General features: G+C 37.6%; 1 protein-coding gene and 1 pseudogene across 2 annotated transcripts; one reads left to right on the top strand and one right to left on the bottom strand.

Moving 5' to 3' along the window:
• Positions 1 to 3,788: 3,788 nt before the first annotated feature.
• Positions 3,789 to 6,739, top strand: LOC143601024 (putative pentatricopeptide repeat-containing protein At3g11460, mitochondrial pseudogene; annotated as a pseudogene).
• A 1-nt stretch (position 6,740) lies between these two features.
• On the bottom strand, positions 6,741 to 19,131 carry LOC143601025 (chaperonin-like RbcX protein 2, chloroplastic). 2 transcript variants are annotated; one of them, XM_077078541.1, is made up of 6 exons: positions 19,117 to 19,131; positions 8,148 to 8,494; positions 7,477 to 7,568; positions 7,315 to 7,372; positions 7,069 to 7,134; positions 6,741 to 6,983 (listed from the first exon to the last, which is right to left on the bottom strand). In XM_077078541.1, exons 2-6 carry the CDS (start codon positions 8,442 to 8,444, stop codon positions 6,867 to 6,869), a joined length of 630 nt encoding a protein of 209 aa, XP_076934656.1. In that variant the 5' UTR covers positions 8,445 to 8,494; positions 19,117 to 19,131; the 3' UTR covers positions 6,741 to 6,866. The 2 variants fall into 2 exon arrangements, with proteins under 2 accessions (XP_076934656.1, XP_076934655.1); XM_077078540.1 differs by lacking the exon at positions 19,117 to 19,131 and having other exon boundaries at positions 8,148 to 8,531.
• Positions 19,132 to 26,251: the final 7,120 nt, after the last annotated feature.

Raw genomic sequence — 26,251 nt, 5'->3', positions numbered from 1 at the left:
ACACCACGTGTTGATTTGCAAGAAATTTAAAAAAAAGGTACCAAAGTTGTGTAGTTTATCAAACCTTAGGTATGAAAATGTCATGTGATTCAATAATAAATATAATTCACACTATGTTATAACCTATTTGATAAAATGATTGACCCATGATCCATGAATAGCTATAATGAATGAGATGAGAGATTATGAATTAGGTGAAATGTGGGGTTGGCACCTAAATTTCAACATTTTCTTTAATTAGTATTGTAAGATAAGTCCTGCCAATTTTAAAGGTAAATGACATACGTTGACATTCAAAATTTATAATTTACTTTTTCTTATAAATTGGGTTAAAATGGGCTGGATAACTAAACTTTTCACTAAGGGTCGGCACCAATCTCACTAAGGGTATGAACCCCTTTACTCTATAGGGGTGGTGTTTCATAGCAACACTGATTGCCACATGTGACAGGGTCTGGAGAACTGTGGAGCGTACCAAATAACCTAACAGCATATTGTAACTTTTGTTTTATTTGATGCGCTTTATCAAGTCGGGGTAAATTATTGACAAGGGCAACAGTTTCCGTTAGTGACATCTACGAGAAATAGTAAAAGAGACTAAAGGTGTTAAAGTTGTATAGAGTATCATGTTTTGGATGCTAGAGACAGCCAAGGGCACATCATGGGACTTGTGGTTTGTTGACATTCTATCTTAAGTATATATTTCAATAGGTTTGATTACACACAAATGGAATTTGTTAGGTTGAATGCGAGTCGCTTGATATGAGTTGGTTCGGGTTGTCGAGATTCAACCTTACGATCAGATACGTGTATATAAGAATATAAAAATGAAGGGAAAAAATTAATATACACTCGTAACTGCAAACTTTTTATTAATACGACTATATGTAAATATCAATATTTGAAACAGATACTTGGCTTTAATCTCAACTTTCAAGCATAGACATCAATGTCTTAAAACCATATCAGACCGAGAGCCCTTGTATAACTGGTCTGATAAAATACTTTTGAACTGCGTTCATTTAGGACGACCGGTTGAACTAAAGAACTGGATTTGCTAGTATATATGATTTTCAAAATTTGTGTTCTTTTGTTTTATTTCTTCAAGAACCTCAATATTAGTTTATTTATGATCACTTCACGCTCCATATATTTATTATTGACTACATATTTTGTTATTGTAAATATCTAATAGAATATAACAAATTAACGATGGTTTTGTTTTGAGTTAGTTATATTATCTGTATATATATATGTAATTAGTGGATTAGTAAGACTGCTGATTTAATAGTCAAGCCGTTTATAAAAACATTGATAATTGATAATTGTTAATAATAAATATAAATAAGTTATAAAGCTATTATTGAAAGTCATTTAACTTTACATATTTAATGTGTTTTTATTATTAGTTTTATAATCTGTAAACCTAAAAATAGCTCGTAATTTTCAGTTTGTCATTGAAAGTTGATAAACTAATTTAATTTACATAGAAAATATCATTAAAACGTATTTTCCATTCTATTAATGCATACATTTCTTAAACGTCTAGAACCAAACAAGCCCAACCCCAAGTTAAAGGAAAGAAGGCATTAGCTGGGCCACGGCCCAAGCCAGCTTTTCCAGAGCATGTACATGCAATACAAATGAAATGTGTGCACAAAATAATTCATATAATGCTAAAATTTATATGAAGTGGCAACATTGCCTAGAAGTGAGCAAGAAAATATTGGATTGGACAAGTTACTGAGGTGCAACTCCTTTGTGGTTTAAATAAACTTGCATATTTTGATTTTCTTACATATCAATAATTCAGAATTGTATTATTTGATACTCGAATAATTTGAAACCGTGATACCGAACTCTCGGTAATACTCAAATAGTTCAAGAAACTCATAGTTTATTCATGGATATCATATAACCTAATGGTTAGTGACAAACCAAAAGGTTCAAGACCGGTATTCTATACAATCTTTTAATACCAGAATTTTATATTCCAATGAACCTAGACATTCTTAAATAATAAAGAAACAAATAAAAGCCTTGCGGGAATTCAAATTTTAAATAAATCTGTAACTCCTTCTCTACATAGGTTCCCATTGGGTCAGGTCATTGGGGCAGATGCTCCTACGTCATACTGTTATTAACTACCTATTAAGAGCATTCTCAATCCGTTCTCTAAAATTATGTGAGGGAGATTTGTAAATTATATGGTATGGTGATGAGTGGTTGTGAGTAGAGAATGAAGAAAATTTATATGGGAAAGTTAAATTTGGGGATTCACTATAGATACTGTATAATTTTTTAATATTTTCATGAAATAGTTGTGAGTGAAAGAGAGATAAAATATGATGATAAAGGTATAAAAATATTATTTAATTAAACATGAGAGAGAAAATACAGTGTTTTTTAGTGTAATTATCTAATCTAAATTTACTAATAAAAGAATAATTAAGATGATGTGGCAATCCCATATTCATTCTTGGTTTAATCTCTCTTCTCATTCATTCTATATATCCATGGGTTATGGACAAAACCATTTTGTTAAATGGGCTATAATTTCCTTTCTAACCTTTCATCTCATTCATATCTATCCATGGGTGTCATCTAACTTTACTAATAAAAGAAAATAATTAAGATGATGTAACAATCCCACTCATTCTTGGTCTAATCTATCTTCTCATTTATTCTTCCTATCCATGGGTTATGGGCAAAACCATTTTGTTAAATGGGTTACAATTTCCTTTCTAGTCTTTCATCTTATTCATATCTATCAATGGGTCATGGGTTAAAATAATTTTGGCAAAAGGGTTATAGTTTACCTTATAATTTTCTAATTTCTCATTTTATTTATCCTACATGTTCATTGGTCAGTGGTCAAAACAATTTTGACAAACGAGTCATAATTTCCCTTCTAATTTTCTAATCTCTCATATCATTCATTATATCTATCCATGGGTAATGAGTCAAAACAATTTTAACAAATGTTGTATATTGTTGTAAACTTGTAATGGTTCATCTCATTCTAATTTCTAAATTTGAGATTATAGACTTCTTACTATTTGTAGTATATATTTTATTTTTTTCTTACCTTCAATTTTGTTCATTTATTTAAAAAAGAAAGACGTACCTTATTTATTTTTATTTATTATTTAATAAATCCCGTGTAATACATGGGTTCAAAAGTTGGTATAATATATATGGATATAGGGTAGGAACCGAGAATGCTCTAGGCACTGGCGCAGGTTAGTTGGGGCCAGGGGGTGCCCCGGCCCCCCCGTTTTTCCCGGTCGGTAGGGTATATTTTTCGATATTCGACCGAAAATTTTTATAGGTATTGAGCGGCCCCCCGGATTGTTTTTATACGTATTGAGCCCGGCCCCCAAAAATATTTCTGCCTTCGCGCCTACGCACATGTCTCCAGACTCAAGCGGCATTCCAAAGGTCCGTCAAAAGGTGAAACGGCAATAGCTGCAGCCTGCAGCGATCGTCCACAGCCGCCAGCGCCCAGCCCCCAGCTGAAGTACCACCTCTTCTCGCCACCAACGCCGACCAGAATACCAGAGCCCGACTTTCGTAACCGGTAATACTTAATTTGGGTTGAAATTAGAGTTAAATTGGGTTAAAATAGGGTCGCTTTTGTATGAACTCAAAGTCGAATTGGGTTAAAATTACGAAATTAGGTTCGAATCAACTAAACTGCGCCACTGATCGTCCTGTTGCTTTTTTTTGAACTTTTAACTAGGTTTGTATCAACTCTGAGCCCGTCAAATGACAACTACCTTTCAAAGATGGATGTCCCTTTATCTCTATCCTCAGCCCTTCAAAACCTTCCTTTTAAATCAACACATACCCACGAATCAAAACACTGGAACTCACTAATCAAGCACCACACTAAGCTAAAAGATGATCAAGCTATACTCGATGCATACACCCGGCTGGAATCTTCGGGTATTTTGCCCGATAATACCACTTTGCCTCTCGTTCTCAAGGCGTGTAGCCGGCTACACGCCGTTGAGAGAGGCAAGAAGCTACACAATGATCTTTTGAATACCGCTTTGGCTTCTGATGTTCGTGTTCAAACAGCTCTTGTGGATTTTTACTCAAAATGCGGGATGTTAGTGAATGCGCGTAAGGTGTTTGATGAAATGTCTGAGAGAGATGTCGTTTCTTGGAACGCTATGATTTCCGGATGTGTTGGTTGCTCTGAGTACCAACAAGCTCTCGACTTGTTTTCCCAGATGCAAAAGGCGAATTTGAAAGCAAATTCTGTTACGGTTGTTGAGCTGGTTAGGGCTTGTGGGGAGCTATTGGCGTTGAGGCTCGGGAAGGAGATACACGGGTATTGCTTGAGGCATGGTTTGTTGAACTCAAAACCTCATGTGAATACATCTTTACTCGGGTTTTATTTGAAATTTGATCCATCATTTGCGGCTCTTGTTTTTGAAAATATGGATTCAAGGAACACCGTAAGTTGGAACACTATGATAAGTGGATATGTTAACAATGGGGATTACTTGAAATCTATATATTTTTTTATTTCGATGCTCAATGAAGGATTCAAGTGTGATTCTGTTACAATGTTAGTTGTCATACAAGCATGTGTTGGATATGGAAATCTTGAACTGGGAATGCAAGTTCATCAACTAGCTATCAAACTTGGTTATAACAATACGCATCTAACTAACGCATTGATGAATATGTACACCAGGTTTGCAGATTTTAGGTCTTCATACGAGCTATTTAACTCAATCCAGACAAAAGACGTTGCTTTATGGAATTCGATGTTATCTTGTTCTATAGAAAGTGAGGACATTGATGAATCTTTAAATATATTAACCGAGATGCAGTTAGATGGAATTCAGATAAATGAAAGAACTTTAGTCGTTATTATGCCTTTATGTGCTCACCTTTCTAACGGTTTGGTAAACGGTAAAAGCTTACACACGTATGCTTTCAAGATTGGCAAGGAAAAGAACGCACATATTGCAAATAGTTTAGTAAATATGTATGTGTTGTTTAACCGTGTCGAAGATGCCAAAACTGTTTTCACAAAGATGAAGGTGCTTGATGTGATTTCTTACAATGTTTTTATCACGGGTTTGGTTCATAATAATCTAAAGATTCAAGCTTGCGAAATATTTATTCGAATGTTAAAGACGGAAGTTAATCCGAATTCTCAAACAGTTACTTCAATTCTTGCTGCTTTTGATAATCGAGAGTTTTTGAATGTTGGAAGATGCATCCATGGTTATGTGGTTAAATGTGGGGCCCAAATTGATGCAACCTTGAACACTGCATTGACTGAAATGTATATAAATTGTGAAGATGAAGAAACCGGTACGAGTTTGTTTGAGAACTTTCCTGATAAAGATTCGGTTTCTTGGAACTCGTTACTGTCCACTTACATTAAAAACAATCAGGAACACAAAGCTTTGATTTTTTTCTACCTGATGATCTCAAGGGTAAAACCGACAATTGTCACTATAGTAAACGTTCTATCGTTATATACTCATCTTTCTAATCTCCCTCAAGGTCGATGCTTACATGCTTATACGTTAAGAAGGTTTTCATTATTAAATCTTGAAGTATCGCTTGCAAATGCATTCATAACTATGTATGCTAGATGCGGAAGTTTGGAATATGCTGAAAGAATCTTTAATATGCTATCAAAACCTGATATTGTTTCATGGAATGCTATGATTGGTGGTTATGGAATGCATGGATGTGGAAATGATGCTATGTTGACTTTCTCGAAAATGGTCAGAGAAGGGTTTAAACCGAGTCGAGTGACATTTGTGTCTGTGTTATCTGCTTGCAGCCACTCGGGTATGATACATAAAGGTTTAAACCTTTTTCAATCAATGGTTCAAGATTTTGGCATAATACCTGAGCGTGTGCATTACGCGTGCTTGGTGGATCTTCTTGCACGCGGTGGGTTATTAAACGAAGCCAAAAATGTGATCGACACGATGCCTATGGCACCAGATGCGTCCATCTGGCGAGCTCTGATTGGTGCGTGTCGAATCTATTCAAATACCCACATGGCCAAAAGTGCTTTTGAAAATCTTATTGAATTAGAACCAATAAATGCTGGGAATTATGTGTTGTTATCCAATATTTATGCTGCTAATGGTCAATGGTCCGAAGTCAAACGCTTGAGATTAATAGTCGAAAACAAGGGCTTAAAGAAACCGGCTGGTAGAAGTTGGATTGTCATCAAAAGTAAAGTTCATTTCTTTGCAGCGGGAGACAAAACACACCCTCAATCCGAAAAAATTTACAAAAAGTTAAGTTTTTTCTTGACTTCTGTTAAAGAAATGGGGTATGTTCCTGATTTGAGTTGGGTTCTTCATGATGAAGATGATGATAGAAAATTGGCAAGACTTTCAAGTCATAGTGAGAAACTAGCTATTGCTTTTGGGTTAATTAATGTTAGCCGTGGCTCGTGGATCCTGATTACCAAAAACTTAAGAATTTGTGGTGATTGCCATGAATTCAGTAAATATGTTTCTAAGCTTACAAAAAGGACCATAGTTATTAGGGATGCGAGTCGTTTCCACCATTTTGTAGATGGATCATGCTCTTGTAAGGACTATTGGTGAGATTTGATGCTACTTAAATTCTTTTGTAATCAACTTGTTAATTGTAACTTATAAGACTAGGATTAAGAATATATATGTGCAAATGACATGTAAATATCTAACTTTCAAATGACAAACATATAACATTTGATGATTTGAATCATGAAACCAAACTAAAACAATTATATATATGCACAATGTCATATACATATAAAGAGATTTCCCTATAACACTTCTTCGTTCTACCTAGACAAGATCGAAATAATAATGATAAAGCTTCAACTCTTAAGTCTCCCAATTGGCATCCTCAGAAGGCCATATCACCGTCTCCATGAGCCGCTCACGCATCAACGCCAAATTCTGGTCTGATAGATCTTTATACATTGCAGCATGATCCACTTTCTAATGTGCAAAGCCACCCACAATCATGATTTTATAAAAGTGAAAATAACTAAATAACAATATTAAATTATTAATCATTTGACACCTTAATCCATTTTCCATATAGGTGAAGGCGAGTCACCATTACTCTTTCTGCAAGATCATGTTTCTCCTGTGGTAGCAAATTACACCAATAAAACAAGATGATTTTCCTTGAGGTGGCAATTTTAAGCAAATTATATGTTAAGGGGTTGATCAGGCTATATTTTATTAATAACAGGTCAAACGGATTGAAAGTTGTATAATGTGCACTAAAATGCTTAAAACCTCCTGAACCTAATAAGATTTATACCTTCTGGAGGACACGAAGAAAGCGCTTTCCATCGTTAGGTTTGTTTGTCACCACAAAACTGTCGTCACATGTCAAAAATATATAGAAAGCAGAAATTAAGTTTCCAAAAACCAAAAACAACTTGAGATATGTAAGAAATATGAATTATGAAAGTAGGCTTACTCATAAAACCAACGGTATTCGGTTGGATTCATCTCATAGAGTTGGTTCATAACAGTCCTCACAGCTTTGTAAGTGAATAGATTAAAGAGTTGCTGCAAACACAGTAGCGTTTTGATCATATAACTCATAGATTTCAATTTTCATCATGTAGAATCCGAACGAAACATACATGACATAACACCTAGCATTAGTAAATATCAAACAAAGAATATTTTTTTCCACATTCCAACCGGTTTATGTACGAGTCCACCGTTTGAGTAATCAGTCCTCATTATCTAATTACAAAGGGTAAATGCATTTTGGATTGACATTTGTAAATAACTTCTACAAAAACTCAATTATATAACTAATGTGGCTACAATGTTGACTCAACAAGCATGGACTTAAATTTTCAGCTCTTTCTAATCCATTCCACATTTAAGTTCTAATATATAAACTAATCACCACTAAAGATTAATCTTTTCTTGATTTAGAAACTTGGATCTTTAGTAACACTCAAGCATGAACAAAGTCAGCAATACTTTTAACAATTATAACAAAAAGATGAAACATGCTATATAAATTGTAAAATGTCATTCAATAATATAGCAACTATAAAACTGTATAGCTAATCTTGGCACATAAATACACAAATCTTTATAATTGAGTAAAAAGATTTAGCAAGTTCTTACTGCTTGAACATCACGAAAACTATCATCATACTGTCCACCAAGTTCATTGACAACCACAAGACCTTTAGATTTCCTCTGCTTATTGGAACAAGGTGGTCTTGAAAAATAGTTTGAATGAACAAAAGAGCTTCTTAATTCCAGTGAACCAGGAAGCAACAACTGCTTTTTACCAACAGATTTGTGCTCATTTTTTGTGTGATTCATATGAGTTTTGGATGTGAATGAATCCACACACAAACATGGTGAAGTGTGTGAATCCATAACTGATGAACCAACAACAGACACACCTCCCACCATCCTTCACTGAAATCAGCCACAAAACAAGTTTCTTGATGGTAAAAATTGAACTTTTTCACCAAACCAGAATAAAACAAGAATCTTTATGATGAAAAGTAACCCAAATTTTTGTGGGTGTTTATGAAAACTGGAGATTTTGTGACTAAAAACCAAGATTTGATGATTTGGATGAAGAAATCAGAAATGGGTGGGTAGAAAGCAATAAAGATTTAAAGAAATGGGAAAGAAAACAAGTAGTGTTTGAAGAGAATTTGTGGGATGTAGAAGCTATGACCAGAAATAAACATGAGGCCTCAAATTCTCCAACCAGTTAGGGTACTTTTTTTCAATTGTTTGAATCTTCAAATCAAACTTGGGAATTTTGTGTGCTGCTGTGAACGTGTATGGTCAGTTTGGAATTTGGACAGGTGTAGGTCCCTTGTGTACCAAGCATGTGTAGTGTTTGGTTTTAAGTTTTAACTTCTGAACTTACAACTAGAGCATGTTTCTTGTGGGGAAGGTTACCTAAGTGTTTCCTTTAGTTCAACTACTTTAACTTCGATTTTGCTTCTTTGGGAAGTAACCATCTCTAACACGATTATATCATTGTTTTGCTTTTATGGGTTACTCTAACGCGTTAGTGTCGATGTGTCTTTGTCGCATATAATTGAAAACAAATCATCCATGATAGTAAGACAAGGTCCAAGATTCATAAATCCAACATAAACCAAAGGGCCTAAAAGTAGGGATGAGCTCGGTACTATACTGGTACCGGTATCGAAAATACCGATCCCGAAAATCATAAATTCTTGGTACCGGTACCGAAATATTCGGTTCGGTACCGGAACGATACAGGTATTGAAGGTACAAATTCGGGAAATACCAGTACCGTACCGATTCCGAAACTCAAAACTTTGCACTGATTCGGTATCGATGGTACCAATTTGAATCGGTACCCCAATTTGAATCGGTACCAAATCGGTATCGATTTCGATACCGGTACCAAATTTGCTCGTCCCTATCTAAAAGTACTTAAAAGTTAAAACTACGCATGCTCAACAACAGTAGTTTTAAGTATAGCTAGGGTTGGAGGCACTCGAAAAAATAGAGCTTCTGTTTAATTGCTCAATTTATATTATGATTTATGTTAGGCTTCTTATTATTTTCTTTCTTTTACAACTTTACTAAATCCTTCTAGATTATTTGAGTAAATAATGAATTGAAAGGCAAGTCCGAATTTTTAAGACAATGCTTTTTGTTGATAATAAAAACATATGTTAATATCTTTTTAGGCGTGTTATGACTTTAATTTTTGAATTATCTCTTTTTTATCATTATAGCGAGTGCCAGTATTGTACTCTTACCATAATGAACCGGCAGTACTAACCAGATTCTCATCGCATCCCTATCATGTCACGCGGGTTCAAGACTTCAAGCCGAATAATTTGATTTTAAATGGTTATCACACAAAACAATGTTCGGAAAAAAAAACCAAGTCATTAAGAAAAACCAAACAAATCCCCAAACATTCAAGTACATGTGCACGTGTGACTTAAAAATCTGTCCTTAAAAGATTGGGGTATCCTTGGCCTTCAACTTGTCCAATACTCGTATAGAGTGTTAACACGTGAGGTTTTATATATTAATTTTTATTATTACTTCATAAAAATGGGTAGGTAGTATAAAGAGTGTTAGAATTTTAGTTTTTAGTTGCACATTTCACCTACTAATTTTAGAGATTTTAATATTAATAATCTTTTTAAGAATTATTATCTTTAAACATGAGTTTTATGTTTAAACTAGTGATATTTCTCTGCACGATACATCGATAAATATGTATTACAAATAAAAAAAATTAAGAATTGTTTAATTACATAAAAGGTGTCTTATGTTAAAAACAAACAAACAAGCAAACTCGTGATACATTCAAAAGGGTATCAATACCCGTTTACGTGTTAAAAACATTATTAATAATTGTGTCTTTCTTCATCTTGTCTTGAATAAATAACTTCTAAATTTCGTAACGAAATTAAATATATGTTTTCAGTCTTATTAATAATTGTGTCTTTCTTCATCTTGTCTTGAATAAATAACTTCTAAATTTCGTAACGAAATTAAATATATGTTTTCAGTCTTACGAAGAAATTGACATTTTCTTTCATATTGTATTAATTCACAAGCGCGTCTGTCCTCTCCGCCTTCATAGTCGTCTCCACCCTCCAAAGGCAAGTCTCCCACCCGGATGCCAAATGCTATGTAGCTCCTTACATATGAACACAAGACGCGGTATCCCTCCAACCTCTCTGGCCATTGTCCTCGAGATCTAACAACACACCATTCATTACATGTTGCTTTAATTGTGAAAACAAATAATAATGCAAGTTGGTTGTATGAAATATTTAATAAAAATATATCGCTATCAATTAACAAACTGAAATTTGATTGCTATTTAGTGACGTGTGTTATATCACAAATCTTAATACTCCCTAGTAAATAAGTTGATATCTTAAAATTATTTTATTGACAAATATAGTGTGTGATTAAGCATTTGTCGTAGTCCGTTGTCACATATAATTATATTGTATCTTTTTTCTGTCCAATCTTCCAAAAAGTTTTAATATTAAAAATTTTCAAACTTATCCTTATTTTAAGTTTGGAAATATTATTTCGTTTAAACAAAGCAATTTAAAACTCTCCCACAGTTTTGTTTAGAAAGTGGATTAAATTTTAAAAATGGTGTTTTTAAATATAATATAAGTCATAGAATTATGTGAGATTGTGCCGCAGTGGTATCCAATAATTTCAAATTTGGGTATCCATGTGATCTTAGAATAAGACATCAGTTATTGTAGGTTCCAACGTGGGTGGATCTAACAATAGTCTTAGATCAACCGAGCTTAGTGCTAGCGAAAATCACACTAAGCCACCTAAGCGGTCTCGGATCTTGAGATGTTATTTTTGATTGTTTGAGAGAAAGAGAGAAAGAGAGAGAGCCGAGAGAAAGAAAGAGAGTTATGACAAAAGGTTTTTCTTTTTGAATATCAACAACCTTTACTTCTCATGGCATGCTTCCTTTTTATAGGAAAGTATGCGTGAGAAGTAGGATACATCAAATGCCCAATGGGCTTCTTTACACATTTTCTCTTAGGCCTAAAATACACAAAGTAAACAAAATGGCCCATTACATAATCATCAATACAAAAGACTAATATAAACAAAAAGGGACCTAACAATTTCCCTCTAGTCTTTAGTATTGGAACCCGTCGGTGTCGTAATCCAGCCCGCCGTTCTCGGGTAGTGGAAGTTCAACAACTCTTCTAACAAATTTGTTGAAGGCTTCCACTATCCAGTCTGTGTTTTGACGACCGATGTCCTTGACGGTTCCTAGGGGTGAATTGTAGAGCTTCTTGATATCTTCTATATGCAGCCCCATTAGCTCGTGCTCGTCAAATACGTGAATCTCAGGCAGCTCTTTGCAGCGTATGACGGCCTCCCCTGTTGTGTTGTCAAATTCCCAGCCCATGAAGTCTCGGAGGATGTTGGGAATAAAGGGCTCTCCATGGTAGATGATGTGACAATTTTTTGGTGCCCTGTACCTCCACATTGTTCGTGGCTCTCCGGTGACTGGGTCTATCTCCCTTGGGTTCTTGTACTTCCGACCCTTATTCGGCTCAAAATCTTTGTAGTCGACCCTCGGTTGACGATGAAGATAATCGGGGATCCAACTATCCAAAGTACTCCCAACCGCACCATGACCTAGAGCTTTTTGAAGATAATTGATGTCAAGCTCTGGTAATGACTTCAGCTCATGGTGGTTGAGATAAATCAGATCACCACTAAATCGTCTAATCGCCCAACATGCGTTCTCCTTATTATACTTTGCATATACAATCAGCGAGTCATCGTGGTAAGGATAGATGAGATCGCGGGCACATGCACGACTTGACACAATATGATTCTTTCTCTTCCTTTTTGGTGGTTCCTGTGTCAAGTCGTCAGTTGGATTAGAGACGGGATCTGCTGCGGGAGTTTTTGAAGCTTGAACTTGAGCAGGAGGAGTGTCTGGATTAGGTGAGTAGTTGATGTAGTCATCTTCAATCCTCGTCTCTGTATTTTGATCAATAAGATGCTCCAAGTTCATTCCTGCTTCAATAAAGTCATTCATAACACCTACAAAGTCATCAGGAAATAAATCTTTATACATGTCAGTGATCTGTGTATCATGCTCCCTGACTTTGCCAGCCGAGTCGTGAGCAGCAGGGTCCTGAACTTCATATTGAGTGTGTGGAGGTGATTGAGTGTTATCTCCACCTCCACCTCCTGCTCCTCCGGCTCCTCCGTTTCCACCGTCTCCGCCCTTATCATTACTATCATCATCATCATCATCATCATCATCATCATCATCATCATCATCATCATCGAAGCTATCATGAATGTCATCATCGTCATCATCTTCTTCTTCATCATCATCCTCTTTCTCATCTTCGTCATCACCATCATTTCCACCACCAACACCGCTAGACTGGCCGCCCTGTTGTACTAACCAACCAACAGTCGCCTTACCTTCAGATACTACAGCCTGAACTCCTCACATGGTCACAGATGGACCTGCGGTAGGCTGTGAACCACCGACTTGAGAAGTCTCACCAGACCTTCTCCAAGCCCCAAACACTGCGTCCAGCCTATCCTCCAGACCATGAAATTCATCTTCTTGAATGCCCATAAGGTCTGAGGCCGCCTGGTACTTACTCACCATGTCTTTATTCGTCTTGAGTTGTAGCTCACTCAGACGATCTTGCTCCTTTATCTTTTCTTGTATAGCCTCCATCTCGGCTCTGATTGAATCGAGGGAAGCGGATGAGGCAAGCTGATTTTCCAAATTTGTAACCCTGGAGTTTGTGGCTTCTTTTTCAACATCCCACTTTCTCGTCGCATCTTCGATCTTCTTGTTTACATTAGATCTGAGGCACTAGCACTTAGTAAGTCTCTTTCAAGTGTAGTTAGCCTATCTCCAAGTCTTGAATGGTCTGCTCTCAGGTTAGCGGTTTTAGAGGCTTCACGGTTCATCAGTGCTTGCAGATTCTGGATTCGGGTGTGGAAGGTGTTTGTCAATAATCTTTGATTTTCAGCAAGTGCGTCACTTGCTTCCTTCTGTTCTTCCAACACCCTAATCCTCTCCCTTAGAGCCGCTTTCTCTTCCTCATCCTCCACCGCCTTCTGTTTCATTTCTTTAATGAACTTGAGGAGCACAATTTCTCGCTCCGCCATCTTAGCGTTGGACTCCTCCAGTGCGATGATCCTATCGAGGATAGGATCGGCATACATTGGAGGTGTCGAAGACATTCCTCGGGAAATGGGTTTGGGTGAAATAACGGTGGATGGTGGGGTGGTGGATATTATGGGTGGTGAGGTTGTTGGCAAAGGTAGGGTGATGGGTTGGGTAATGATTGGTGAAGTTGTAGTGGTGGGTGGTGTTGGTTGTTCATAGATGGTGTGACGGTTTGGGTTGGGGAAGTTATAACGGTTTTGCTCCATAAGCTTGTTGTTTGTATTGGTGAGCTGAAAACTGATGAAGTGAATATGGAGGAGGTTGGTTGGGTAGGTGGTGTAGTGATTTGAGAAGGTTCGGGTTGGGTTTGTTGTTGTGGTGGTGAGGGTGGTGAGGATGGTATTTGAGGCAGGAATGTTGATATGGGTTGGTCTGTTGGTGAAGGTTCGGGTGAGGATTCTGGTGAGTCATGGAGTAGGGTCTTGGTTTTCTTGGCTTTGGTTTTCTTTCTGGTTTTTGGTGTCTTGTAGGCAGGGATTTGTATCTTGGTTACGTCTAGTGTTTTGAGGGCTTGGGCTAGGGCTTCTTTGGTGATTTTTGGTTGGTCAGATGGTTTGTCTTGTGAGGGAATCTTGACAAGAAACTTGGTGGACTTCTGGGAGTCCCCAAGTTTCTTCAAACGCTTCAAAGGCGGTTGGTCTTCTTCTTCCTCCTCAAGCTCTATAACCTTGCCCTTTTCAGCCTTCTTCCTCTTTAGATCGTGTTTGGTTTTTGTGTGGTCCTCAGCCGGCTCGTCACTAGAATCTTGTTCTGCCCCGACCTCTGGCACATCCTCCTCTTCACTATCATCAGATGCCTCATCCCCAACAGGCTCTGTTTCCTCAAATAATCCAAATTTAGGACCCGACCTTGGTCCTATATACTGATGTCCCCTTCCTTTGGTGCTAAGCAACACACCAAAGATCGACGTCTTGATCTCATGCACATGATATGGCTCGGGAAGAGATTTCTTATCTTTAGCCTTCTTTGACCCCGGCCTTTAAACATCAGGGATCAGATCATCAAGAAGCATCTGTACAAATCTTGGGTACATAAGCCATGTCGCCCCACTCTTAATATTTCCCATCATGCATAGGAATATCCTTCGAGAGTAATTGAACTTCTCTCGAGTCGTTAACGCAAACATGATGCGGACCCAGTCAGTGCTCATGCTATCAAATCCTCCACGAATGTCCGCGAAGCAATGAGTGATAATATGAAAAAGAAACCTCCAGTATGGCGGGAGATGTTTCTTCTCAAGGCTCTTCCATTCTGTGTCGTATCCCATCCGAGTGACAAAATCACCCAGCTTCTTTCTATCACCCTTCTCATAAGTATAGTCTGGTTCGTCTGCAATCTTCAATACTCTTCGGATATCTGCTTCAGTGATAGTCAACTCCCTTCTGGCAACCTTTGTAGTGAAGGACAATGAATCATCAGCTGCTTCGGCAAATGCCCAGAAATCCAAGACCCATTTAGAATAAATGGCTGGATTGGTTGTGATAACATAAGCAAGGGGTGATTGCCTGAGCCCCTTGATCATTGACGTGAATACTTTGTCCTTTCTAGACTTTGGAAGCTCAAGAGCACAAAATTGATTATATCCCTGAAATTAATACCACAAGATCATGAGATCATCATTAGATAAAAACAAAACATGATAGGTTATACACATATGCTTTAAATAATTATTTATTACTTAATTTAATTAATTATTTACATTTTAGATTTAATAAATCAATAGGTTAATTTTAGTTTATTTATAGGTTATTAAGTCCGGTTATGTCCAATGATCAAGTCCAAACCAATCACCAAACCAATCCAAAAGTCAATAGTTCACAAAAGTCCAAACAGTCCAGTAGCGTAAGTCCAAATTTCTGAAAATTTAGCTAAGTATAAGAATTTCGTATGAACCTTATTTCGCTTCGCATGACCAGGCGAAGCGAAATAGAAAGCATTTCGCTTCGCATGAGCAGGCGAAACGAAACAGGAAGCATTTTGCTTCGCATGACCAGGCAAAGCGAAACAGGAAGCATTTCGCTTCGCATGTTCAAGCGAAGCGAAATGTTTCATGTTCCGGCGAAGCGAAATAGAAAGCATTTCGCTTCGCATGACCAGGCGAAGCGAAACCCCTTTTCAGGCGAAAAACATTCCTTAGCACCAATTTTGATTCCTTATCCTATCCTTGGAGTCGCCTAGACCCGAATTGGGTTTCTGGAACTTTTGGAATAAAACCCCTTTGATTTACTTGGTCAATCTGACCCTTGATCCTTTAAATGAACCTAGATCTACAAACTTTCCAATATCAAACCTACAACTAACAAGTTATGATGATCAATATGATATATAGGCCAAATAACGGATACATAGCATGATATGAACACAAATTATGAAGATCTGTTCTTAGATCTAGCCGACGGATCATAAGAACCGCCGTCTCAATCCATGAGAACCCAGAAGCAGAGAGGAAATGATGATTTATGTTGTTTATGAAGATATACCGAGGGTGTAGGATCTGGATTCAACATCATAAATGCGATTATGAGGGTCGGATCTTGATGTTTTAGTGAGAAAGATTAGGGTTTTGAAAGATTGAGTAGAGAGAGAAAGGAGAGTGAAAGTGAAAAGAGTTAGGTGAATAGTGAAAGATATTTTAAGTTTCCCCATATAGGGTCAGCCTATCTCGCGATAAGGTCAAAACATCGCAAGTATTCACCGAAAATACACTCTCAGTCCTCGGTCTTTAAAATTATTTGCATTTTCAAACCCTGAAAAGCATTTTCCCATCGAATCCGAGTACTTGTTTACTTTTTATGATTTTCTTTTGTCGGTCCGTTACTTGTTAAAATTTGCACAGACGATCTCTTAGACAAAACATAACAACACAGCTAAAGAAGATAATAAAATAAAAAAAAAAATAAAATAAAAATAAAAAATAAAATAAAAAAATAAAACTTAAAATATTGATCTGTACAGATACTTAATATCTTAGAAAACAAAAACAAAAATAAAAGAAAATTTAAAATATTTTGAAGTTAAACATAATATTTAATTAATTTACATAGATCTTTTTTTTAGTTGATCTACAAAGAACGATCGCGACATGGAATCATATTGATTTGCAAAGCCCTTGGATCGCGTTTCTATTTTGAAATTATTATAACACAAGTTCATCATTGACTGTAGATATTGTCCGCCTTTTTAACTTGACAAGTGTTTTGATGTTAATGTGATACATTTGAGATTCAATTAGGCACGATACTTATGTGGTCCCCACTTAATCAGACATGTTACTGATTCTATCATATCTCAGGCTTACTTTGTGTTAACATATCACCTCAACTTGACTTAAACCTTTCTTAATTGATCACAGCACTCTTATTAACATACTGGACTTATTTTACACTGTACACATGACACTTTGTGCTTTGCACACTTGACTCGATCTAGAAAGATTAAAATAAAGCAGAAGTTTAGGCCATAACAATCAGGTCGGATAATTACATATTATGGCGCAGAGAAAGTCCAAGGCTTGAACAAAAGAAAGAAAATAAAACAAATCAGAAGTCTCAGGGCCTTAACAATCAGATCTTGTATGACTACAAACGTAGAAAGTCCAAGGCTTGAGTCGAAAATAAATGAAGAAATAAAGCAGAAGTTAAAATTCCTAGGACTGACTCCTTTTCTGACTCTTTTCTTTTGTTTTTCTGACTCTTTTGTTTTCTTTTTCTTGGTTTTCTTGACTTTTTACTTGACTCTTTTCTTGAATCAATGAAAATTTAAAATTGACACTGACTTTCATAAGACAACTTTGATCAGGTAAAGAGAGGCTTGGGTATGACATGTATAATTACATTTTTGCCTTCATGAATATGACTTCACGGAATCATGCAACCGATTCTTAAACGTATAGCCACTGGCAACGGCATTAGTTTAAGTTTATATCACCCGACACTTACTTGTTTGTCAAGCCTACCTACACATCTATGAATGATCTTGTAGCCTTTTGTTCTATTCTTTTAACACGCTATAATCATTACATACCAATGTACTATCACTTTCCAAGGTTCGGATCAAATTTTTAATTGAAAATTTTAAAATAACCGACTCCCTCAATGAAGGAGCTCCTTCTAAGAGGGACAACACTTTTTGAATTTTCTTAAGATTTTCTTAATTGGGATTAAGGATGAAATTGATATTGTATATAAAAATTAAAATCTTTTTGTTAAGTCAAGTGACTTGATTTTTGTTTTTCTAGGAGTAAATTTAAAATCTTTTTGGTGAGTTAAAGTTAACTCATTTTTTCCCTCTAAAATTGTGACATATTTGAAAAATATTTACAGTTTTAAAAACTAAGAGATAAGATTTACTCAAAAGAAATCATGCCCAATGACTCAACGAGAAACAAAAATCGAGCACGACTAAAAGCTTTGGTAAAGAGATCTGCAAAGTTATAATCAGTATGGACCCTTTTTATGTCGACAAGCTTATGATCATAACAATCACGAATAAAATGTATTCGGATGTTAATGTGCTTAGTCTTTGAGTGCTGGACCGGGTTTTTAACAATAGCAACGGCCGCCTCATTATCACATTTGATCGTGGATCCATAGAAATTCAAACCGTAATCCAGCAGCTGATGTTGGATCCAAATCACTTGAGAGCAGCAGCTGGATGTGGCAATGTACTCAGCTTCTACTGTGGAGGTGGACACGGTGACTTGTTTCTTTCACTGCCATGAGATCAACCGATCTCCCAGGAATTGACATCCACCCGATGTTGATTTTCTGTCCAAGTTGCATCCCCCATAATCACTGTCGGTGTAAGCATGAAGTTCCAAGGAAGATTCCTTTGGATACCAAAGACCCAAACGTGGTCTACCCTTCAAGTATCTGAAAATACGCTTGACAGCCGTCATGTGGGATTCTCTTGGGTCACACTGATATCTGGCACACTAACAAACAGGGAACATGATGTCCGGTCTGCTTGCAGTGAGATACATCAGGGAACCAATCATTGACCGGTAAAGGTGTTGATCGACTGGTTTTCCCGATGGATCAGGAGCTAGAACGGGTCACGTGGTGATTGGTGTCATGAAAGATGATGAGTCCTTGAAACCAAATTTCTGAACAATGCCTTGAACGTACTTTTCTTGGTGAATCAAAGTCCTGTCCTTCTTTTGCTCAACTTGTAAGCCTAGGAAGAAAGTCATCTCCCCTAAGGAACTCATCTCAAATCGCTGTTGCATGACCTCAGAGAACTCCTTGCACAGATCCTCATTCATGGACCCGAAGATGATGTCATCGACATAAACTTGCACCAAAATCAAATCACCGCTGACCTTCTTGACAAAGAGAGTTTGATCGACGATTCCTCTCTTTTAACCATTTTTCACCAAATGATCAGCCAGTGTGGCATACCTTGCACGAGGTGCTTGGTGAAGACCATAAAGTGCTTTGTCAAGGCGGTAAACACGATCAGGATGAGATGGATCTTCAAAGCCTGGTGGTTGACTGACATAGATTTCTTCTTTTACTTTCCTGTACAAGAAAGCAGTCTTCACGTCCATTTGATACACTTTGAAGTTCATGTACGAGGCGTATGCCAGAAAGATGCGAATTGCTTCTAGTCTGGCTACTGGTGCATAGACTTCATCGTAATCAAGACCTTCACGTTGCCAAAAACCTTGTACAACAAGCCGGGCTTTATTTATAATGATCACCTCCTTGTCATCCTTTTTATTTCGGAACACCCATTTCGTTCTGATCAGCCTTTTATTTTCTGGTTTCTTCACTAGCCTCAAAACATTTAGCTTCTTAAACTGTAACAGCTCTTCTTGCATGGCTTCTATCCAGGAGTTGTCTTTCAGTGTGACTTTGTAGTCCTTGGGTTCCACCTGTGAAATAAAACAAGCAAAAAGACATCTGTTAATGTTACCGGAAGTACTGCGTGTTTGGATGCCAGCGGACGGATCGCCAATGATGTTCTTAGTCGGATGTCGACGATGAATCGGTAACTGTGGAATCTGGTTGACATGATCGACTGGTGTGGCCTCAAGTTGGATGGTCAGGCTCTCTATGGGATGAAAGACAGTGGTTGCAGGGACAGAAGCACTTGGTTGCGGATCGGTTTCATCTTCTTGCGGTTCAACCAAATGTTTTGGAGCAATGGGACCTTCCCATAGGTTTTCATAGAATCAGCTGGAACAGAAGTTGTGTTGGTGTTATCAGAAGTCTCATTCGGACATGGTTCAACCTACACATTTGACGCATCTACCTCCATTGCAGGACCTTGATTGTCTTCTTCTGAGGGAGGTGTGGGGACCGATTCCACCACACTTGGTTCTGCAGGGGGTGTCTCTGGTTGATCGACTTGAACATTTTGATTGTTGTCGGCTGACATATATGAATCAGAATCTGAATCAGTCGTGTCTTCAACAACTGGCATTTCAGTGGTGTCGGTAGAGGGCTGCTCATCACTAACCGAGGCTTGTTAATTAGCCATTGGTTGTACATTATGTATTGGTGCAGTAGCAGCTATGTCAACATGTCCAAGATCTTTCAAAACAGCATGCATCAGGATATACTTATCATCAGCGGGTTGAACAGTTGGAGAAACAACAGGGGAAACCATTGGTGCAGCTGGTGGCAAGTACATTCCACGAAACTGCTTGAACAAGCCTTCATAATCAAATATCCAGTCCGGACTATTGTGTGCATCAGTAGGGCTCAACTCTTGCCAATCAATGTTGAAGGACTCCAAGATCACTCTTGATTTCTTGTTGTACACACGATAAGCACTTTTATCAGCAGAATAACCAACAAAGTAGCACTCATCCACTTTTTCAGCAAACTTGGAGGTTGTTCCAGCATTTGTTTGGAGTATGGTACATGGACATCCAAACGTTCTGAAGAAATTTACCCTTGGCTTCGTTCCATAGAAGACTTCATACGGAGTCTTGTTCAGTCTGTTGTTCAGAAGCACACGATTCTGGGTAAAGCAAGCAACGTTGATAGCTTCACCCCAGAAAATCAATGGTAGTTTGGAATATGAGAGCATTGTTCTAGCGGCTTCCACCAAAGTACGGTTTCTTCTTTCAGCCACCCCATTTTGTTCGGGAGTGTAAGGTGCGCTGAGTTGATGAATGATTCCCTTGTTGTGACAGAATTCATTCACCACCTTGTTGCAAAACTCTGTGCCGTTGTCACTTCTAATACACTTCACCTTCTTGTCAGTTTGATTCTCAACCAACACAATAAACCTTAGCAAAAACTGCGACGTCTCGTCCTTGTGACCTAAAAGAAATGTCCAACTGAAACGCGAAAAGTCATCAGTAATAACCAGACAATAGGCTTTTCGACCTATTGCCATTGGTTGAATTGGACCGAAAAGTCCATGTGCAACAACTGAAGAGTGGAATTTATTGAATTGACAGTTTTGGGTCTATGTAGGAGTTTGTGCTGTTTGCATTTAGAGCAAGATAAACATTTTTTAGCACAGTGAAAAGATTTTATTGGTAAACCCCTCACATGTTCACCTTTAACCAACTTATTTAAGTTCTTAAAGTTGACGTGACCCAAACGTCGATGCCATAAAGATGAATCGTTCTCCGAGGCCTTGGACATCAAGCAAGAAGCAGAACGCATGGAATAATTGCTTCTCATGTCCAGAATGTAGGCATCATTGTGCCTCGGAGTACGCATCATAATCCACTCCTCAGGGACTTTAAAACCTGGTTTTAGAATGAGACATTCATTTTCAGTAAAAAGGGTTGAGAATTTCTTATCTTAGATCTGAGAGACGCTGAGCAGGTTGTGGTTTAGCTGTTCCACCAGATTGACTTTATCGAATGTCAAAGTACCATTCGAGACCTTCCCTTGTTTTGTTATCTCTCCTCCAATGTCACCGGCAAAGGAAACGTGACCACTGTTGAATGGTTTGATGTCGAACAACAGCGATTCGTCCCCTTTCATGTGTCGGGTGCAGCCACTGTCTAAGTACCAAATACTGTTGACAGGCCATATAGGCTGACCCTGCACACATGAAGAACCAGTTAGTGGAGGGTTTCCCGAGACACACTTGTGTCGGGAAAGTTAAACACAAAATCACCAAGTTTAATTTTATGATTTCTGAAAATGTAATCCTTTGGTGATTTAGAATCTGAAGAGCAATCCCTCGAGGAACTTGAATTATAATTTCCTCGATTTTGGAAAGGTTTTCTGGATTGCCTTCGTTTTTGTTTTGGCTTAACCACAAAATCCTTTTGATAAACCATGGTGAAAACCTTCGAAGGGTTCTTGGGCTTTTCAGCTTCAGACCCCTTTGCTAACCTTTTTCTTTCTCTTTGGGTTAGCCAAAATGGTTTATTTGGTTTCTCATTTCTTTTGGACTTGAAATCCGGCTTACTGGCAGTGGAGTGAGTTTGGTTAGACATTTTCTTAGGATGACTCTTAGGAAATGTCTGACCAAACTTACTGTTTAAATCCTTTTGTTGTTTGTGCCAGTTTTTGCAATGTCTTGTAAGATGAGATGGATTTCCACAAACAAAACAGCACTTTCTTTGGTTGCATTTATAGACATCTTTCTCACTGAGATATGTGGAATAAGGTGATGTAGTTGGGTTAACATGTTGGTGACCTCTATCTGACTGATAATTGTAAGCATTTGATTGATGAGTTGCAAAATGATTTGATTGTCTAGGTTTCTGTCAATAGTTGTAATAGGCACTATCAAATTGATCATAATATTAAGAACTGTTGTTATAATTTGTATTTTGAGAAAAAGAAGTTTTCTTGGGTGGCACATATTTACAGGAAGTTCTTGGTTTTTCATTCACAAAACTAATTTTCTCTTTTGATAAGTTCTCAACATTATGATCAGTTGATGAGCAGCTTTGACTAGTCTGTTCATTAACCTTGACTTCAATGGTTTCATCAAAAACAGTTTCACATTCTGAATCAGAAGAGGAACATTCACTTTCATTGCAAACATTTATACAACTGTCATCACTTGATGATTCACAAAATACATCCTTTGATCTAGACATTAAACTTCCTAACATTGAATCACACACTTTGTTACAAACAGTATTGTTAATTGATTTTGTTAGACCCACATAAGACTCAAAACGGGGTTCTAACTTCCCTTTTGGCTTACAACCCTGGTTAACCTTCCCACAATCACCATTTAAATCACCTGCTACACAAGACATGTTGACATTAGACTTATCAAATGATGGAATGTGAGCATTTGATGAAGAAGCAGCAGACACAAATTTTACTGGTTTTGGTACTTTACCAATACCATAGGCCATCTCTTCATCAGGAGAAGTATTATAGCTAAAATGGGGTAGGCAAGTGTAATTATCATTCATTGGTGGAGGCACCGCTGAATAATCATAACCTAGTCCCAATTTAACTTTAGTACTTCTCTGAGCTTCGATAAGATCATCTAATTGTTCAGATGATGCTTCAAATCTTTCAACTTGTTTTTCTTTTTCTCTTTTATCAGAAAGATCTAGTTTCAACTTTTCAATCTCATCTTTTAATTTATTTATTATGTCCTTGTAGTAGATGACATTGTGCTCTCCTTGAAAGATTTTAAGTTTAAGATTTGTAACATCATCCTGATGTGTTTTAATCTTTTCAACATATATCTTGTCAGCTTTTACATACTCAACATTTAGTTGACGAAGTTTTGCATTTTCTTTCAAAACTTCGTCCTGAAGATATCTGTAATAAGTAATTTTGTTCACACAAGTTTGAGAGCAAAGATTTTTATTTACCTCATCAGAAGGTGATTCCTCAGAACTTGTAGCAGTGGATGAGGATGCTTCTTCATTTGCTATGAAGGCCATGCCCGCCATATTGAGAGGGTTCTGCAGCTCTTGAAATTGATCATCCCAATCCACACCAATTTGGACCTCCGATTGGGAGACAAGAGCCTTTGAGTTTGAGCTTGAGTTGCCCTTGTGTGGATGACCTTCAATTCTTTGAGATGAGCTGCTTGGTTTCTGCACCTCATGTCTTTTTCCTGCAGCTTTGCTGTTCTCTTCCTCTGTCACCTCAGTCACACGAATATCATTGGCAGTTTTGAAGGATTCGTGCATTCTCGAGAAAAGTGACCCATTTCACCACAGTTGTAACATCGCAGCTTCGACTTGTCAAATCCAATCCTTTTTCTGTCAGAATCATTGAAGCTATCTTTCCCGTATGCCTTCATGAAGTTTGTAGCTCTTTGCACCGCCATTTCCATTTGGTACTTGATATCCATCTTTTCAAAATCCTTTTGATTGATGTCTCTTAAATCTCCAGCTTCAAACTGTGGTGGCAATAGATTTCCTTGCATCAACTCTTCATGGCTTGATAGAAAAGCGTGAACTATTGCGATGTTGGAGTCATTTAACATGGGTAGTGCTTCACAAAAACTTGAAGGTTTGCTTGGTCGAGGTTTTAAAGATGAGGAAATCCCTTGAGCTTTTAAGGCTTGGGCAACCGCACTGTCGACTGCCTTTTGAAACGAACTTGTACTGGAAGAATCTGATTGATTATTGGTTGAGATGAATGCTGTTGGTTGTGAAGATACACTTGGGGAGTACTTAGGAGTGGTCACAGGATACACATTCTGTTGAGTCTTGCTTAAGAAAGCAGTTGGCATTGAGGAAGTAGAGCTCACTCCAGCTTGATTTGTGGAACTTAGATGATTATTCATTCTCATCTGTTCATCCATCTCAAATGACTTGATTGTGGAGATCAAATCACTGTTTGTCATGGCATTCAGATTTGTAGTTCTTTTGATTGTAATTATATTGGTGCTCCAGCTGTATGGTAGTGAATTCCTCAACTTGTGATTAACTTCAGCATTTGCAATGTTGACACTTGCAGCCCTAATTCTTACTATCAACTTCTCAAATATCTTGACCAAGTCCAAAACAGCTTCACCTTGACGATGATTAAACATATTGAATTCTTCCTTTAATAGGGCCTTCTTGTTTTCCCTAATTTCGGCATTGCCCTCAACTTTCTCAACAAGTGCTTCCCACAGACCTTGGCACTTGTGTGTTCACGAAGAGTTTCAGTGATCTCATTTGAAAGGCAAACAGTCAAAATGAGATAGGCTTTCTTGTCTTGTGCTAACAGGTCCCTGTCTGCTTGATCATAGTTTTCTGGAGCCTTAAGTTGTTCCCCAGCATCAATGCGAGTCACGGGAACATGAGGACCTTGTTCAAAACATCTCATCAAATCAGTCTCAGTCAATGAGATATAGTTCATGAATCTCCATTTGAAGTCTGCAAAGTTATCGTCCAAGGTCATATACTTTGGTGGCTTTGTAGGTGTTCCCACTTGGTTTTCCAACAACAAATACCCCTTCAACAGTTCAGAATCCGAGCTTGTCATGATTTCAGAAGTCTCAAACACTTAGCAAACTTTAAACAGCAAAAGAAATTGAGACAGACAACTTTTTAGCGCGAAACACCTTTTCAAGCGAAGCGAAAAATGAAGTCAAGCGAAGCGAAAAAATTGTTCCAGGCGAAGCGAAAAACTTCTGATGAACAGTGATGCGAAGCGAAAAAAATGCTATGAGAAGCGAAATGTGAACAGTGTAGCGAAGCGAAAAAGTTTCCAAGCGAAGCGAAAGGTTTTCAAGCGAAGCGAAAAAGTTTCAAGCGAAGCGAATCAGTTTCAAGCGAAGCGAAATTGCTCCTATGAGAAGCGAAAAACTCTTAAGCTTCCAGAAGCAATCTTCCTTGGGATCTGTTCCATCTAACCTGTCAGTACTAGGTCAAAGGTTGGTACACTAATTTTCGTGCCATGAGAAGTGTTAGGGCACGGATTTTCAGTATCCTCAAGAAACATTATTCAGAGCAAATTCAGGATGCGGTATCGTTAAAGGTAATATGTATCCTAATTACATTATATATGTAACACGATTTTTGCTTCTTTCTATGTCTACCAGGTCAAAAATTGTTATCGTGATCTCCCAAGACTCGCACTTTCCGTTAATAAAGCGTGACAAGAAAGGAAACGTGCTGATTGAAGGGCTAACGGCTAATTGGAATAATTCCGCAGTTTCTTTATATATAAGCCATATTGTTAGCTTTTTATTTTTGTATAAATAGAGCTCAAAACCGGATCATAACACACACTCTAGACACACGAGACTTACTAGTACTCGCACTCTCTGTAATCACGATCAAGTTAGAGCTCCACCATTGTAATCGCTCTTATTATTAATAAACCGGTGGTGATAGTTTTCACTGCCCAGGGTTTTTTGCTTGTTATCCTAAGGATAACAGGTTTTTTCCTAGCAACAAATCCTTGTGTTCAAGCACTTTTACTTTCATTTGATACAAGCACCTAGTCCCGATTACTAATTTGGTTACAAAATTACCATTGTCAGTTTTTGACCAAAACAATTTGGCGCCCACCGTGGGGCTAACGGTGCTTTAATCCATTAATTCCGTTTATTTCATTCACCTTCATTCTCTTTACAATGGCCTCACAACCAAAAACCAGTTCAG

The sequence above is a fragment of the Bidens hawaiensis genome, unplaced genomic scaffold (genome assembly GCF_021521415.1).
Source record: "Bidens hawaiensis isolate Kalapana, Puna unplaced genomic scaffold, B.hawaiensis_p1.1 tig00055212_1, whole genome shotgun sequence".
NCBI lineage: Eukaryota > Viridiplantae > Streptophyta > Magnoliopsida > Asterales > Asteraceae > Bidens > Bidens hawaiensis.
The sequence above is the reverse complement of the archived record's forward strand: the minus strand, read 5'-3'. Positions and strand labels throughout refer to the sequence as shown.